The sequence below is a fragment of the Glycine soja genome, chromosome 4 (assembly GCF_004193775.1).
Source record: "Glycine soja cultivar W05 chromosome 4, ASM419377v2, whole genome shotgun sequence".
Lineage (NCBI taxonomy): Eukaryota > Viridiplantae > Streptophyta > Magnoliopsida > Fabales > Fabaceae > Glycine > Glycine soja.
Window position 1 is genome coordinate 23,429,163 of NC_041005.1, and position 19,240 is coordinate 23,448,402.

At 33.5% G+C, this 19,240-nt stretch overlaps 2 protein-coding genes across 3 annotated transcripts; one reads left to right on the forward strand and one right to left on the reverse strand.

The window, feature by feature from the left end:
* Positions 1–1,178: 1,178 nt before the first annotated feature.
* LOC114410679 lies at positions 1,179–2,297 on the reverse strand. Its single transcript, XM_028374624.1, has 2 exons — positions 1,986–2,297; positions 1,179–1,511 (listed from the first exon to the last, which is right to left on the reverse strand). The coding sequence occupies exons 1-2, from the start codon at positions 2,295–2,297 to the stop codon at positions 1,179–1,181; spliced, it is 645 nt and encodes a 214-aa protein (XP_028230425.1).
* Positions 2,298–4,309: 2,012 nt separating this feature from the next.
* On the forward strand, positions 4,310–13,971 carry LOC114409534 (glycosyltransferase-like KOBITO 1). Of its 2 annotated transcripts, none has more exons than XM_028373024.1 (11): positions 4,310–4,844; positions 6,215–6,364; positions 6,493–6,545; positions 7,056–7,164; positions 7,282–7,416; positions 7,544–7,588; positions 9,924–10,111; positions 10,190–10,331; positions 11,361–11,407; positions 11,517–11,604; positions 13,352–13,477. In XM_028373024.1, exons 1-11 carry the CDS (start codon positions 4,485–4,487, stop codon positions 13,352–13,354), a joined length of 1,320 nt encoding a protein of 439 aa, XP_028228825.1. In that variant the 5' UTR covers positions 4,310–4,484; the 3' UTR covers positions 13,355–13,477. The 2 variants fall into 2 exon arrangements, with proteins under 2 accessions (XP_028228825.1, XP_028228824.1); XM_028373023.1 differs by having other exon boundaries at positions 4,311–4,844; positions 13,254–13,971.
* The last annotated feature ends 5,269 nt before the right edge of the window (positions 13,972–19,240 follow it).

Here is a 19,240-nt window from a genome sequence, read left to right on the forward strand (position 1 = left end):
ATCAAGTAAGTGTGAAAACAGATATCTAAAGGCGTTGGGTCCTCTTACTGAGCAAATTGATGCAATTAAGGATGTTTCTCTAATTAAAGATGTTTCTGTGTTCTATGCTGAAGGCTCAAGTACTAAACATCGATGTCTCATGAGTTTAGCCTAATTCTAATTAAACTTCATTTGCAGATGTCTCTTGTTGAACTTAGCTTAATTAAACAGCTTTATGATCACAGCATAATAAAAACTAAATTACTGCACTCCGTGTCCAGGCATACGGTAACCTAATCCTGCTCTATCAAGTTCTAAAGAGACAATACATCTTTCAATGCTAAAGCCCCTAACAGTACATATATATGGGTGATCAAGCCACAAGCATGCAATAATAAAGTACTGATAGAAACAATAAACACATAAAACAACCTTAATTAGATAGGGAAAGAGTTTACATCAGTTACTCAGCAAGAATCCCCAACTAAGGATTTAGCCTTCCATAGCAAGGAACCTCCTTTTACAATGAAGAAGAGGAATTAAGAGAAATTGCTTGCTTACAAAGGAGTGGGGATGTCTCCTCCACCTCTAGGAATCTCACAATCACTCAAAAACTCAAAAATCTTCCAAAAAGATCAAAACTTGGCTTCTTTGCTCTGTTCTTTGCCACTGTGTATTTCACTCTTCAAGCTCTTACGGCTATCCAGCGCTCTCTCTCGCTTTTCTGCTATTTCAGGCTTAAAAAGGGCTCACTGACCTCGACATCGCGCTTAGCGCCATTCTCGTGCTTAGCGTGAGTAAGTGAATTTTCGCTCAGCACTAAACTCGCGCTCAGCTTGGAAGGTGACAAACGACTCGTTGAGTGAGCTGATGACGCGCTAAGCGCATGCCCGTGTGACAGATTCCCTTCCAGATTCCTCCTATTCGCTAAGCATGTTGATGCCTCGCTTAGCAGATGACACTCGCTAAGCGCATTGAGCTCACTTTGCGAGACATCAACTTTAACACTTCTTCAAAATAACTCCTTTTTGCCTGAAATTGAAGAGAAATTGACATTAATTCCATACACAAGGCTTCTACTTTACACAAATAAAAACAAAGCAAAATGTATTTACAATCCTACAAAAAGAACCATAAATTGGGGAAAATATATACATTTTGTAAAAGTTTTCTATACAAAAGTTAGTCGTATAAGATGACTAATATAGCTCAAACCTAATCTTTTGGTCTTCAATACCCATTTCTAACTTCTTCTTTCCCATGTCTACTACACAGCTTGCAGTGGCCATAAATGGACGTCCCAAAATTAAGGGAATATCTGTATCTTCCTCTATGTCCATTACCACAAAGTCAGCAGGAAAGATAAGGTTTTTGACTCGTACTAAAACATCCTCTATTACTCCATAAGGTCTGGTGATGGAGCGATCTACTACATGTAAAGTCATCCTAGTCGGCATTATCTCCAACTCTCCAAGCCTCCGGCACATGGAAAGCGGCATCAAATTAATATTGGCTCCCAAATCAATAAGAGCCTTGCCAACAGAAACATCACCTATAGAACAAGGTATAGTGACGCTGCCTGGATCCTTATGTTTTGGTGGAAGGATGCGTTGAATTACGGTACTGCAGTTCCCCTCCACAACTATGGATGTACTTGTTCTTCCGAGTTAGCATATCTTTCAGAAATTTAGCATAGAGTGACATCTGTTATAGAGCTTCTCCAAAGGGCATGGTAATTTCTAGCTTCTTAAAAATATCCAGAAATCTAGCTAGATGTCTTTCTTTGTCCTTCCTAGAAGGTACCAAGAGATATGGTACTTCTCTCCTTTCAGTTGGAGATGCTTCTTTCTTTTTCTCTCTAGCACACTCACTCTTGCTCTTTTTCTTCTCTTCTTTTCTTTCATTTTCATTTTCATTTTTCTCATTTTTTTTTCATTTTCTTTTTCTTTCTCTCTTTATTTTTCTTTTTCTTTCTTTTCCTTCTCACTTATTTCTTTTTCACTCACTATTATTGGTATCTCCTTCTGCTGATCATCTTCTACTTCCACTTCTTCCTCAGTCTCACTCAAAGGTTCCACCACTGGGTCAATTTCTGTTTCAGTCATCAGCTGTTGTTTTTCTTCACTTATCCTCTTCTCACCTTCAATCATGCTCATCATTTTGCTTCTAGTCATAACAGCCTTGCACTCCTCCTTTGGATTCTTCTCTGTGTTGGCTCCAAAGCTGCTTGACGGTCGGTCTGCCAGTTGTTTTGCCAATTGTCCCACCTGGACTTCTAGATTCTTGATGGCTGACTCTGTGCTCTTTTGATTGGACATGGATACTTGCATGAACTAAGCAAGAGTCTCTTCCAGCTTCGTCGTTCTATCATAGAGACTAGGCCCTTGTTGTTGTGGCCTATTAGATGCCCCACCTTGGTCTTTATTGAACTGATTACCAAGGTGAGTTCTCCATTGTCCTTGTTGCTGATTATATTGCTGGCCATGTTGAAATCCAGAATACCCACCTGCATTAATGTTTGGTCTTGGCTAGTTCCCCATGTAGTTCACTTGATGCGTTGTATCTTTTGTGGGAATGCAGTAGCCAGAATCATGTGCTCCAAAAGATTTGAGTTTTTACTAAAAAAATTGTCTAATCAAAATTAAAATTTATTTTATATCATTAATATATATTTAGTTGCATAACAAAAATTATATTAAATCAACATAACCAATATTATTTTCTCCACACAAAATTAGTGTTTAAAATTAATTTTTAAGCAAATAATTATTCAACTTTTCTTTATTATTTTCTCATTTAAATAAATTATTCATAATTTTCTTCTATGAGGAAAAAAATTAATTTTATTTGATAAAAACAAAAAATGGGTTTGTAAAATAATAAACAAATATATTGTCAAATTATACCAATAAGGTCTAACGCATTTAGTAGATGGCTAGGTTTCACTGGCATTCCTGTTTTGTATGGCAATTGTTGTATGACAATTTCATATGTTGCTGGTTAAATGTTGGCAATAAAAAAAATGGCTAGTTCCTTAAACATGTCCATAGAGATTTGATTTCCTATCCTTGCTTATGGAAAAGATTAGTTGAAAAAGATAAAATCCATCTTGATGATTTCTACGACTCAAGGGTGAGTCTTATTACTTTCAACTATGGAATATTTTACTGTCTGAAAAAAGAAAAAAATATTTTGATACATTAATAATAAGATCTATAATTTTTTTAGGGAATCTAACATTGATAACATAAAGGAAAACCTAATATAAAATAAAACAAAAAGTTAAAAGATACTCAATTGAATAAACAAAACTCAAAATATTAGTACAAATCTTAAATTAAAATCTAAAATTGATTTTTTAGGCAACCTAGCATTGATAATATAAAGAAAAAAAATTTAAAAGATACTAAATTGAATATTTTTTTAAAATATTAGTCCAAATATTAAAATAATTGACTATATTTTAATTTTAACCAACCTTTAATTATTGATTAACAATTTTAGCTATATTTTCCTCCTACAATTCTAATTCTCACATTTAGAAAATTTATCATTTTAATTTAATTCTTAATTTTATATACATTTTTTTACGTTTAAATTAATTAAATTATTTTTTTAAGATATCTTAAATAATGATATTAGATTTAGGATTCAATTAAACTAAAATAAAAATAATAAAATGTATACAAAATTATCTATTGAAATAAAATTGTGAATTTTATAAAATATGAGGATTAAAATAATAATAAAAATAAGAAAATCAGAATCACAAATCAATAATCAGAGGAGTATCGAAATTGTAAATTAACCCATAATGGTTGGCTTCACTTCATATTTATTTTTCAAATAGTAATAAATGTTCTTTTTAATGCTAATTAAATATGAAGAAAAGGAAAACTTGTAGCAAGGAAGGTTTAAAAAGGAGAATGTTTCACTTAATTGAATTGTTTGTATTTCCATTTTGGATTAAAATCCTGAAACTTTATTTAAATTTTTTATAAATTATTTTTCTCAAAATTGATTAACTAAAAAATGTATCATCCATTCATCCTTAAATTTTAAAATCTATATTAAATCCCTTATTTTAAAATTTTTGAAATTATTTTAAATAAAAATTAACAAATATCAAATTTATTAAGTGAAATAAAACAACTTAATTAATTAAAAATAGCGTTTAGATTCCATGAGTCAACAAAAACAAACTTACCATTTATTATTAGATTTAGATCACGGTGCAACTTTTGCAATCAAAAATATCAAAGCGTGCAACTTTCGATGGTGATTTCAATTTAATTAATTTTCTATACTTTTGAATAAAAGTGTCAGTGATAGAGACATTTGGACTCCTCTGAATTTCCAATTTTTGTAAGAGTGAAGTACACACTCGAGCAGAAACACCTTGACAGTTGACACCCTCCTTCCTCACGGTCACAGTTGTTGTTGTTGTCACCTTCCGCAACCGTGTTGGGTGAGCCCATCACCGCATCCACCACCACCACCACACCATGCCCATCCCCAACCACCAGCTCTACTCTCCTTTCCGTACAACCCTATCTTCCTCTTCCTCCTCCTCTTCCCATTCCTTCACCTCGAAGATCCTTCTCCTCCTGACCATCCTCCCGGTGTCTTTGGCAGCCATAGCGTTCATCCTCCAATGGCGCGGCGGCATCACCGATCCGGCCACCCTCTCGTCGCCGCGTGGGTCCCACCACTACTTCCCCGGCATGGAGCCCTCTCCCCTCTCCCACGTCTCCCATAATTCTCACTCCCATTCTGACTGCGTCAATCTTGGCCGCACTAATTCTCCTTCCTTCCCTTACTACCACAACTGGAAGCTTGACTTTGAGGCCTCTCTCACCCCTAAGGTCCCTTATTTGCTTCATTTCAAAGCTCCCCTTCATTCATTTTTTATTTTTTGAATTTGATTGGAATAAGAAGGTGTTCCTATTTTGTGACTATTTTTTTTTGCTTCTGTTCTGCCTGCTGTTTGAAGCAATTAGTAGGGATTTAAATTTTGCTTTTCTTTTCTTATTATTACAATTTTTTTTTTCGGGGGGTGGTGGGGGTGTTATATTTTGACTTTTTCCCCATACTATGGCAGCAATTTGAAGAAAAGGGTTTACTTTATGGTGGGGGATTTTGATTTTAGGTTTGATCCATGTTTGATGGATTTAGAGTAATTTGTGCAAGTTTTGGTGTATTGGGTTGATTTGGGAATTTTATTGGTAATTGATTATGTGAAGGCTTTTTCTAACGATATGTTTGTGTTATTGCTCCTATGTTTGAGTTAATCCTGACTGATGGGTTTGACTGCATTTGAGCAAATGTTGTTAATGCGATCTGTGTTTTGTTGCTTTCCTATGATCTGTTCTCGATGGGTAGTTTGTCATGTGAGTTGATGTAGACTTTTTCATTTCTTCAGTTCACTTTCCTTCATTCACTTCTTTTTTTTTTTTTTCCTTTTTTTTAATTCGATTAGAATTAGAGGATGTTCCTATTTTGTGATTTTTTTTTTGTTCTACCTTGATTGCAATTTGAAGCAATTTTCGTTAGAAATTTGTGTTTTTTTTGGGGGGAGGGAGGGAGTTGCCTTTTTTGACTTTTCCCCCTTACTATGGCAGCGATTTGAAGAAAAAGGGTTTTCTTCATGGTGAGCATTTTGATTTTGGGGTTGATCCATGTTGAGAGGGATTTTGAGTAAATTGTGCAAGTTCTAGTGTGTGAGGTTGTGTGATCTGTGTTTTGATGGGGCGTTTGAAACTGGGGTTGTTTTGGGAATTTTTGTTAGTAAGATGAAGGTTGTTTCTGAAGATATGCTTGTGTTAATGCTCTTATTTTCGAGCAGTTTTGTTAGCAGTAGTCCTTTATATCTTTACAGACCTTGTAGGAAAGTTGATTTGAGTTAATGCTAGCTAATGGGTTTGATTGCATTTGAGCAAACATTGTTAACAAGATCTGTGTTTTATTGCTTTTCTGTGATCTGTGCTGGGTGGATTGTTTGTGAATTGGGATGATGTAGAGATTTTTTCGTTAGTTACAATTTTTTAACTGAAAAATGAAGATTTATTTGAAAATATGATTGATTGTTAGTGTCGTTACCTTTTAGTTATCGACTGGTAGCATTGTTCTCATTCTTTATTTTAGAATTAGAACTCAATTTACTTCATCTTTCCAGATGTAATGGAAGTATCTGTGTTGCTATTGATTTCATCCTCATTTTCTTCTTGATGTGCAGATCTGTGTTACAACTAGTACATCAGCAGGGCTTGAGCAGATTCTACCTTGGATGTTTTATCATAAAGTCATTGGTGTGACAAATTTTTTTCTTTTTGTTGAGGGGAAGGCTGCTTCTCCTGAAGTATCAAATGTCCTAGAATCAATTCCTGTAAGTAGACAAAGACAGTATTCTATCCATTTCTGGAATCAGGATTTAATTCTTTTGATCTGTTTTTCCTTCCTCCTTTCTCTTACATAATAATACCATTCTAATTTGGTTTATGTTGTTTAAACCAGGGTGTTAAGGTTGTATATAGAACAAAACAGCTGGAAGAACAACAGGCTAAGAGGTTAATCAATTTTACCATTTTCTTACTGACTCTTACCCATTCAGTTGATTTTTTCAATTTACAATTGTAATAGAACAGTATTCTTCGGAGTTTCTCAATTTGCAAATTTGGAGGATGTTTTTAACCATAATAGTTTTACACTTCAGTATGCCCATAATGACTCTTGTAGGTATACAAGTTTGTTTTTCTAATTGTTTTTGGTCATCATCATTACTATAAAATTTTATTGGGATTATAAGGTTGACTTGGTGGTAAACAGAGAAGGGACGGGGGAGAAGTCATGGGTTCTAATCTCCCCACTAACAAAAACTAACAAACTAACAACTAACATTTGCCGATAAAAAACAAACTATAAAATCTTATTTATTTTCCTTGTCTGTGTTTTACTGTTAGTATTCTTGTAGAATATTTAAGTTCCCTGTTGTCTTCAGGATACTTATTCTAAATTCTAATATTTAAGAGATGGTTTGGTTTTTTTATACTAATTATTTATTTTGTGGGTTGCATCAGCCGTATTTGGAATGAGACATGGCTGGCAGGTTTCTTTTATAAACCCTGCAATTATGAACTTTTTGTGAAGCAATCTCTCAACATGGAGATGGCTATTGTTATGGCAAGGGTATGTCAAACTGTTTTGTCGCACAAATCCTTATTTTTCTCCAATTTTTTTTTAAATTATGGTTTGGTTTGGTCTGTAATTTGGCTCAATGTTCTACTTGATGAAATGAAATATCAGGATTCTGGCATGAACTGGATTCTTCATCTTGATACAGATGAATTAATGCACCCAGCTGGTGCTCGGGAATATTCTTTAAGGCAGTTGCTCCTTGATGTTCCAGGACATGTTGATATGGTCATATTTCCTAACTATGTGAGTAGAATCTGCAGATTCTTTTTAATTGTTTAGTATTGATGTATATTTCATGGTATTGGAAAAGATTTTGCTATATTGATAGCTTCAATTTTGTAACCTGTGCTGCTGTGTTTGTCTCTTTTAGGAGAGCAGTATCGAGCGAGATGATATCAAAGAACCTTTTAGTGAGGTAAGTCTTGGAAGCTGTACATTGTCATTCCAAAAAGTGTCTAACTTATTGCAGAGAACCTGAAATAAACAGCATGTCATGGATATAATTGTATTAAGCTCATCTATAATATATCTAAATCCGTTTGCAATGCTGGTAATTTTTAATTTTCCACAATTGAACATACAAGTTCATTAACTTAAAAAAATAAAAAGAACGTACTACTTCATTAACTTCAAAAAAAAAAAAAGAACATACAAGTTCATTAAGAGAAAATAATGGATTCTTTATATCAATAAATCTGACCTACGTTATCTATACATAGTTGACAATCACATTGTACTGACAATTACAAAACTGGTGTCACTGAATTTTTTGTTGGTGTATCTGAGTTTGTTGAATAACAGAAGGAATTATGACATTTGAAACACTTTTTATTTTAGTTTCTTGACTGTAAAATTTGAAATCTCTTTTATCTATATCATACTAACTTTATTGTTTAGTTGAGGTACAAGCCTAAGCCTTTTAGTTTTAGTTCAAAGTTTGAGATTATTAGGCAAACTGGTGCATCGGGTCACTGTACTTTAGAGGGGTTAAAAATTCTTGAAGGTTGCGATGTTGTGATGGAAAACATTTATTGCTGGGTTGAGTGTCATGTTGGAATTTTTTTCAGCTGACTTGGTGGGTAGGATAGGATAGAGAAATGCTTAGAAGTTTTTAATCACTGAAAATGTTAACAAAAAAGGCTTCGATGCAAGAAGTTAAAATGTTAACAAAACAAAAGTTGATGGTGCATTACCAGGCTCCAAGTCTGGGACATATTAGAAAAATTTAACTAAATAAACATGTCAAACCCAATTTTATTTACCTCAAAGTAAATACCGGATAAGTGATCAGCACATTGCAAAAGTAAACTTGGCTTTGGAATCTTGGAGGCTCACACATGATACACCTCTTAGGCAGTGAACTGAAGTTCCCTTACTCAGATTGTGTGATACGAAAGAGCATGGGTTTTCGTCTGCCTTTATAGACTGAGGCAGTATTTTTTATATGTTAGAATGAGCATTTCAGTGATCGCTATTTCATGGTTGCCTCGGTCAAACAAGGTTTGTATTTTGGGTTTGAAAATCTTGTGGGATATCTGATTATGATTCTAACCCTCATTTGCTTGAGGATATAATTTTGGTAGTCTCATGGCTCAAAAAAAGAAAAAACCCTTTAGTAGTCAAAGCAATACTATGATCAACTCTTTTGCCCCACCTACTATGGTTATGCACCACAATTAAAAGGATTAGATTTATGCAGCACAATTAAAAGGACTAGATTGGTTTCAACTAAATCTTCTAGTGATCGAGGCCGTATCCGAATCAAATAAACATTAAAAATGCAGTATCTAGGAAGTGATCCTAGATCGTTTCCCAAAGAACAATGGTCAACCAAACGTTCATAATAGGTAATAATAAAACAGTAACAAATTGAGGGGTTGTTTGTTTTTGTAATTTAAACAGCGAGAAAATTTTAATTAGAAAATAATAGAATTAAAACACGTTGTTTCCCCTTGATTCATAAGCAAGTCTCTTATCCTAGGTTACGAGAATTTATCCTTTATTAGTTCAACCACTTAATTCAACCCTAAATTAAATTACTATGCGAAATTTAACATAAGGCTGTCATTATATGATTAAACAACACATACACCAATTAATCATGAACGAAACTGATCATTAAGCATGAACATAAATTAAGCGTAGAGACAATTAATCAAGTACTAAGCATGCATGGATTAATTGCAACAAATACAGAGTAATTGGTGAAGAGGAAAAACTGATCACAATTCAATAGTAATAATAAAACCTCAAAGAGAGCTGTGTTTGATCCTCAAGAGAAAACAACGCTGGAGACTTAGTCTTCCATTAATCAGTAGAAAACGAAATTGCAGATTGAAGCAGAAAATGAAAATGCAGATTGAATAGTAAAAACTGGAATTGCAAAACCTAAAATTATTCTTTCTCCCAAAACGAAAAAGCCCTCAAAACTAGAACCTTGGTGCTGTTATATAGGTTCTCAGCCCCAAAGCTTACAAATCTGTTTTAAGTCCAAGCCCATAAATAAAATAAAATCTGGACAAGATAAGATAAGATTTGATAAAATAAAATCTAGATGAAACAAAATCTAGATAAGATAAGATTGGATGAAATAATATCTAGATGAGATAAAATCTGGATAAGATAAGATTTGATAAAATGGTGATAAAAAGAGTTAAGAAATAGGAGAAACTGATGACACATCATCTAGCATAAAAGTAATTCTAAATTATAAATTTGTAACCTCTTTATCTCCTGATCTGTCAAAGCAGGTATCGATGTTTAAAAAGAATTATGACCATCTTCCAAAGGATACATACTTTGGCATGTATAAAGATTCTGTACGTGGCAATCCAAACTACTTCCTGACTTACGGAAATGGAAAATCAGCTGCTCGGATACAAGATCATCTTCGGCCTAATGGTGCACATAGATGGCATAATTATATGAAAACCCCAAAGTATGATCCTTGAATTCACAAGACCTGTGTATCCCTTGACTTTTTTGTTATTACCCTGATGGTTCTGAATTCTGCTAGTGAAATCAAATTGGAAGAGGCTGCTGTTTTGCATTACACATATGCTAAATTCTCAGACTTAACTTCTAGACGTGACCGCTGTGGTTGCAAACCTACAAAAGAAGATGTCAAAAGATGCTTCATGTTGGAATTTGACAGAACTGTAAGTTTCCGGATTTTATTATTCTTTCTCTTGTCCTGTTCAGTATTCTGTTTTGATTGCATGTCAGAAAACAGGATTTCTTATGCCGGTATGTAGGAGTGTAAGTGAGTCAAGCTAAACACTTGAAATTGAGGTTTGACTTGCTTGAAATATATGATGCTTGGGGTTGACTCATTCGAGTTAGTTTATGGTTTGATTATTTTTTCTTTATCAAAATTCTGTAAAAAGTGTTTATTTATTAATTTAATATTTATTATTTAACATAATTTTGTACTAGGTGAAGTAAAAACAGAAATAAAATATAATTTTGTATTTATAATGATGATTTGAGATTAGAAATGAAATCTTTAATGAATGATAGAAATGGTCAATCTTTTGAAGAAAGTTTATGGTTGTGTATTTAGAATATGAATCTTGATGATTGAAATAATAAGATAAATGATATGGGTAGGATAGTAAGAAATACAATTGTAATCTTTCTAGTAAATATAATGAACAAAACTATAAATTTATAATAATCTAGGTATACATATAAGCTAATTACTAGTTATTAATATCCATTCTACAGTGCTTGAGCTGGGCTCATTTAAATAATTGAGCCCAACTTTAAGTTTGAACTTGTTTATTTGGCTAATCAAACGAGATTGATTGAGCACTTAACAAGCTGGAGTTCAATAGTTTGTTTGGCTCATTTATATCCCTACTGGTATTTGGTTATTTTACTAAAGCTTGAACTTAAGTTTGGCTGTTAGTGAATTTTGGTTGAGTATCTTTTCTCTAGTATGGAAGGTGTGACACTTGTGTAATGGGAAGGTCAATGCCTCGTGAGTTGTGACCTGGTGGTCACGGGTTCTAGTATTACAAATAGCCTTCCTGCATATGGGATAATGCTTCCTAGATCTGACCCTCATTAGATTCAACAATGGGGGGAGCCTCATGCGCCGAACTACCCTTTTTTCTATTTTCTGGTGTGGGAATGTTAACTTGTATGTAAGCACTCATTCATCCTAATACACTTGTCAATTTCAGGCATTTATCATTGCTTCAACTGCAACTGAAGAAGAAATGATGAAGTGGTATGTTTGACTTCAATTCTTCGTATTTATTTATGCTCCATCTCTCCCATATTTTAACCACTATGTTATTGATCTTCCAAAAACATATGGTCTTTGCTTGTTGATCCAGGTATAATGAACATGTTGTGTGGGGTGATAAAGACCTGAAGATGAAACTTTTGAGGAAGGGAGTATTGACTCGTATATATTCTCCCATGGTAAGTGATAAGCATTAGTGTTAGGGAAGAGAAAGAAGGTTAATGGTAGTAAACCTAAAATTTTATTGCAACACCCTAACCTAGTACCCCTACATATACTAATGATAAAGGTTAAATACTGCTACTGTTACTAAACCCAAGCTTGCTAATAATAAGACTGATAACCTAATAAACCCTAATAATAACAGTAAGCCTATTTCGCTTTTTATTCAAGTGAATCATAGATTTGGAAAGTAATAAGAAAATGGAATGGACAGAAAGAAGATACTCACACAATATGAAGAGAAAGTTGGCCAGTTGTACAAGTTGATTGTGGGAAAATCTTTGGCTACTAATTATTTCTAAAACCTGTTTTAATTTTCCCCCAATTGCCAAACACATTAGAATGTGTCACTTAAGATAGAGATATGACTTGTTAAGACTTAATATCTAGGGATAACTTTTACTTTTTAGATGGTATAAATAATGAATAGTTGCTTCTATCATTCTACTTTTTTCTATTTATCCTTTTGCACGTTTCTTTTTGGTCAACTTAATTTCTAAGTCCCTGAACTATTTGGAGATTTTTAAATAAGACCCTATACTCTGAATGTTTGTAATTAGATCCCTAAACTTTTAAATAATTTTTAATTTGTTCCGTGGCTACATTTTCGTTGGGGTTCCATTAATTTAATTGAAAATTTTCAAATGCTTCAACAACCATGTTGCTAGTTTAAGTTAGTGGGTCCCACAATCATTTAAAAAATAATAATTAGGTCCTCCGTCCTTATACTAATTGGAACTCTAACGAAAACGTGCTTACTGGTTAGGGACAGGCCGGCCCTGAAATTTTTGTGCGGTGGACGAACTGAGAAAATTATACTTTTGTAATCATTTGAATTTTATCCTTCTTGCATTTTTTTGACAAAATCATTAATAATGTGTTAATAATCAAGATTTTTAAATAATCATATTCAATAGAAATCAAAACAAGTTTATTTAGTCTACCTTGTGACATAGTTTCAAATAGGATTTTAACAATTTCAAGTTTGATAAATTAGCTTCTTTTAGTAGAAACAATAGTTAATATTATTTTTTAAGTTTTACATGCATTAGGAAAACAATTAAATGTTTTTGAATAACTCAATATCATAAACTTTGATTTTGATTCATTGTTGAAGTTTGAATCATAACCATTGCAATTCTTGGTTCAAGAACTTTGTTCATGTAATACTATGGTAACGCTAATAGCAATGAAAAGAAATAATATGTCATATTCTTCTCTTTTACATTCAACATTGTACTTAAATTGTCAATTCTTTAACTCAAAATTGTCAATAAATTTTGTTGGTAAGTGGAAACATTGCCATTAATTGACTAATTGCTAGCATTGTTTCCCTAAAAGAAACTTAATGAAACTTATTAATATAAATTATATACAAAAAATTGGTGTTCCTCTAAAAATGGAGCTTTGGGCGATTGTCCACCTAGACTGCCCTCAGGGCCACTACTAGTTAGGGACCCAATTAAAAATTATTGATAAGTTCAGGGATTTCATTACAAATTTTTAAAGAAGACACCTTTTTAAAAAATTTCAAATAGTTCAAGGATCTACAAAATAATTCAACTTTATTTTTTTTAATACTCCAATATGCACTGGTCTTCTTCAGGTCATAATTCAAAGTTTAAGGGAATCTGGAGTCTTTAGTTCTGTCATTGCATCTGCCCCATCACTTTCTAAAGAAAACTTTCTGCTGTCAATTGATAGTAGTAATTCTTCAAGAGTCTCTGCCTCTGTAACCCTCCCTTCTAGAAAGGTTGGAAGGACCAAAGAATCTCAAGCAGCTACACGGAAGGCTCTGTCTGTTGAATCTGCTGCATTTCACGAAGTGGCTGTACCACCACTGTCTCCCCCAGTAGTAGATGACAATGACCTCATTTCACATAATTGATCTTATCTCAGAGATTCCTTCCATCTCCTTTCATTTAAGTATCACTGTCGTCATGCGATATTATGCCGTATTGGAAGAATCTGCTGGTGAAGAAAGAGCATCTTAGCTGCTTTTTCTGATTATCTGAGCTCTGAATATATTTGGTGTTTGTTGCTGTCCAAATGCCAAGTATTGATTGTGGTCAGTGGCTGATGGCCATTGATGAAACAGTTAGATATCGTTAGTCATTTTTTTTGTATAGAAACCTCAGTGCCATTAATATGAATTCTTTTTTATGCCCCTTTTAAGTCCCTTCTGAAATTGTGACTAGGATAGTAGTATATTATTTCACTCGTCAATTATTCTTTGTATTATGCGTATACCTCTTATGCTACACAACGATTTCAAAGCAACTACCATGACATGCTATTAAGAATATTTATTTATTGATTCCTTATTGCTAGTTTTTTTATTGGCAAAAAACTTGTATTATAAATGAAGGTACCAGGGGTACCAATATACATCCATAGTATCATATATAAAAAAGAAACAAGGCACCTAGGTTACTCCATATTAAAACCCTCATGAAGGAATAAATATAGAATAAACCAGATATTAGTAATCATAAATGTAAGATCTGAACCATATTGGGGTTGATCCATACGCATAATTTTCATTATTCAGCATATATGATTTATTTGCGTATTTACTCCATAGTTAAGTTGATATTCGGTCAGTTTGAAAAAAGGATATAGCTGAGCCAAAGGGAAAGGCAAAAATTTGTGTTAATTTTTTGTTGAAAATGAAATCTTAGATTTTAGTTAAGAAATTAAGTGTCGAATAACTTATGTGCCAACAATTTTTTGTTACTTTGATAATCTTTGTACTAGAAAAAGATGCAATTCCCTATTAAGGTTAATAAAATATTTGTTTTGAATCGATTATATTATATTTTAAGGTGAAATAAATTAAATTTCAAAATTAGATTTTAAGTCAATTCAATCTAATTAATGATTTTTTTTCAAAAAAAAAGTTTCTAATTTTTTTAGACTTTTTATAAGCAATTTTTCTGCATAATGTTTTTACAAAATTAAATTAGATTAATTTTATTTTGAGTAGTAAATTAGTGGTTAAAATTATTATAATAATTTAATTCTTGAAGGTACAAAATATCCTTTTAATGCTTAGAATTATAAATATTAATCATTTTAAATTGTTATTTTGTAATTTTAAAGATTAAAGTAATCATTATTTAATAATATAATGAATTAAAATGTTCACCATTTGATATTTTTAAAAAATTGAAATAAAATCCCATAATTTTAAATTAAATTAATACATTTTTTTATATTTTCATACTTAATAAATTGATAAAATGTTAACGTCAACATGTAAAAAAGACTCAATTATTAATTTAGTTTTTAAATTATTTTAAATAATTTAAGGTTCTCAACTTCTTAAAATACAATCAATTTGATCCTCAATTTTTTAAAAATTTAAAATTAATTCTCAAATTATTTTAAATATGATTATTAAGTTGTTAATGCTTTTTCTACATGATTATTATGTTCTTAATGCTTTTTCTATATCTTCACATTTATTGTTGTCATGAGCCACAAATACCATATAGCGATGGCGACCTTGTTCTGCGGCTCCAATCCAATCTCTTATCCCTCCGCATTCGCTTCCTTGAGGGCCCCACCCTTCTTCTTCAACTCTCCGGGAACAGTGAGGCTGGGCGATGGCGGCTCGTACGGGCCCCAGCACCAGCTGCATCCTCTTTGCCATTGTGCTACCGTCCTTTCTCCTCCGCATCACCATTTTAGCTGCACTTCGAATGGGCGATAAGCTCGACCAAGACTGGCTTGAAGAGGTAAACTTCTATTCTGGTAAATTTTTCGCTGAAGACTTGTAAAGGAAGAAAATAAGAAAAATTGTTTTCCCGGATAGAGTAGTCTCCTAATTGGCCCAAAGGATGGATGAAAGTTTATGGGGAGTTGCTACGTGCACCCAGCATTATTGTTGGGGCACCCAGCAAACAGTGAAGTGGCAAAATTGCCCTTCAATAATTCTTCTTCCGGAAGAAGTATTTCCGGAAACTTTTCGGAAAAAGCTTTTCTGAAAAGTTTCCGGAAAAAAACATCTTCCGGAAGAAGAATTTGTGAATTCCGGAAGTACCCACAAACTACATCCGGAAGTTTCCGGAAGAACCTTCTTCCGGAAGTTTCCGGAAGAAGCTTCTTCCGAAAGTTAACTTTTTTTAAAAAAAAATTATTTGATAATATAATTTACTTTTAATGGATAAACTAAATTATAAAATAATTAATATTATTATACATAAATAATTAAATAATTAGTGAACGTATGTAACGAAATAAGAATTTTCATTTTATAATAATAAGTAAAAATAAAATAATATTTAATGCGTATGTAATGACGATTTTGCCCTTGTGTAATTTTCTTTAAATTAACGCGTACACGCTTCTTTCTACTGCGCTTTCGCTTTCTTCGCTTCTTTTTACTGCCTTTCGCTTTCTTCTGCTTTGTTTCTTCCGGTTGCTTGGTGTTCTTTCGGTGGTCCCTTTTGCAGTTTCCATTGCTGGTCCTGTGAAGTATTTAGAGATTCGGTGGTCCCGTGTTCGGTATTTGAAGTTTTGTTAGTGGGTGTTCTTCCTATTTTGTCGGAGGTACGCTTTTATGGGTATTTTTTTTCTTTTCCGGCTAGTTTTTAGAGAAGAAAAGCAGTAAAAAAATGTGTATCCGGAAGAAATTTTAGGCACTGAGGCCTTTTCCGGAAGAAGTGTTTCCGGAAAACACTTCCGGAAGGGGTAAATTCCGGAAGAAGGTCTTCCAGAAGTTACTGAGGCCTATTCCGGAAGAAGTGCTTCCGGAAGTGTTTTTCGGAAACACTTCTTCCGGAATAGGCCTCAGTAACTTCCGAAAGACCTTCTTCCGGAAGTTACTGAGGCCCATTCCGGAAGAAGTGCTTCCGGAAGTGTTTTCCGGAAACACTTCTTCCGGAGTAGGCCTCAGTAACTTCCGGAAGACCTTCTTCCGGAAGTTACTGAGGCCCATTCCGGAAAAAGTGTTTCCGGATGTGTTTTCCGGAAGCACTTCTTCCGGAATAGGCCTCAGTAACTTCCGGAATGTTAAATTATTAGCATTTTTTTTATTTTTGTTATATAATATATATATATATATATATATATATATATATATATATATATATATATATATATATTTCTGTTAGTTAATAATGGGTTAATGGATTATTTGTTTAATTAGGTATAATGGTATATATTGTGGACATTAAAATTTATAACAATAAAATTCATTTAATAATTTTTTTGTTTTATAATGTATATATATATATATATTTCTGTTTTATAATTTTTTTTATTTCTGTTTTATATATGTTGTGGATTATTGATTTAATTAGGTATAATGGTATAATATTAAATGATTTAGGTAACTTAAATGTATAATGGTACAAAAATGTTTTATTAGTTGTTTATTATAGTGATAAGTTTTGTTTAAGTAAATAATGTAGTTATAAATTTAGAATATATTTGTATTAGTTGTTAGTTAATAAGTAGTCAATTTATCAATGTGGTTATATGATAATTTTAATATAGTCGTGTATGATGCATATGTCCTATTAATATGTTTGTTATTTAAGGTGTAGTAAATTTTTGGATGTGGTTATATGATAATATGAATGTACTTGTGTATGATGCATATGTCCTTAAGATGGACGAAGATCAATGGAGGTATGACTTTGCGATGTCACAAGAAGTTCATATGGATTATGATTATGATAATCAAGAAGAATGTGGAGTGAATGAACCACATGTCGATTGTTCAAATGCTTTTAACACATCTCAGGTAATCATAGATAATTTGAGTCATTGGTTGAATTGATGGTTTGTATGAAAATTAATATGTTAGGGTTGCGTTGTAGGTATTCGCTACTCGAGATGATGTTTTGCAATGGGCTCGAACAGTTGCCCATGAAAATGGATTTGTTGCAGTGATTATGAGATCTGACACAGAGACCGGTAGCAGAGGAAGAAGTTCATTTGTGTTAATTGGGTGTGAAAGGAGTGGTACGTACAAGTGTAGAAATAAAGAATTCGTTAGAAAAGACACCGGGAGTAGGAAATGTGGTTGTCCCTTCAGGCTTCGTGGGAAACCAGTGCGTGGAGGGGAAGGTTGGATGGTGAAGTTGATCTGTGGGATTCATAATCATGAATTGGCGAAGTCCTTAGTTGGACATCCATACGCCGGGCGATTGACTAAGGAAGAAAAGAAAATTATTGTTGATACGACAAAGTCGATGGTGAAACCGAAAAACATCTTGCTAACGTTGAAGGAACACAATGCCGACAGTTACACCACGATAAAGCAAATTTACAATGCAAGAAGTGCATATCATTCTTCAATAAGAGGAGCTGATACCGAAATGCAGCATCTGATGAAGCTTCTCGAACGTGATCAATACATTCATTGGCATAGATTGAAGGATGAAGTTGTGGTGCGTGATCTGTTTTGGTGTCACCCAGATGCAGTAAAGTTATGCAATGCATGTCATCTGGTGTTTTTTATAGACAGTACCTACAAAACAAACAGGTACAAACTCCCACTACTTGACTTTGTTGGAGTGACACCAACGACGATGACATTCTCTGCTGGGTTTGCATATCTGAAGGCTGAGCGTGTTAATAATATTGTATGGGCTTTGGAACGATTTCGAGGCTTATTTTTAAGACACGATCGCCTCCTTCTTGTTATTGTCACTGACAGAGACCTAGCACTGATGAATGCAGTGAAAACTGTGTTTCCCGAGTCTACTAATTTGTTGTGCAGGTTTCATATCGATAAGAATGTGAAGGCGAAGTGCAAATCTTTAATCGGGGAAAAAAATGCGTGGGACTATGTAATGGATAGCTGGGGTACTTTGGTTGATTGTCCGTCCGAATACGAGTTCCATGAGTCACATCAGAAGTTTCAAGTTGCTTGTTCGCCTTGGCCGATGTTCGTTGACTATGTTAACGACACATGGATTATCCCTCACAAGGAAAAATTTATTACAGCATGGACGAATAAGGTCATGCACCTAGGCAACACAACAACAAACAGGTATTAACAACTGATTTTATTTGTTAGTAACGATTAATATTAAATGGTATTTAATTGTTGTATATTTTCATGTTTGTTGTGTATTTTAAATGTAGGGTTGAATCAGCTCATTGGGCTCTCAAAAGAGTACTACAAAATAGCGTTGGAGACCTATGTAGTGTTTGGGATGCCATGAACAACATGATCACGCTGCAACACGTCGAAATTAAAGCATCCTTTGAAACCAGTACGCATGTGGTTGGCCATGTATATAAAAAAACCTTATACAAGAGGCTTCTTGGGATGGTTTCGAGGGATGCTTTAAATCAGATTGCTTCTGAGATTGACCGTCTATGTTATCTTGGGAACAATCTCTCTTCTTGTGGTTGTGTGATGAGAAGCACGCACGGGCTTCCTTGTGCATGTGAGCTTTCTAGGTATACTGCTAGCAGCATCCCATTGGAGTCAGTCCATCTTTTTTGGAGGAGACTTTGTTTTTCAGACCAAGGGTTATGTGAGACGGAAGTCACCATCAAGGAAGAAATAGAGGTCATATCTAAAAGGTTTGATGAACTTGATGTGGCTGACAAAGTAAATCTGAAGAGTAA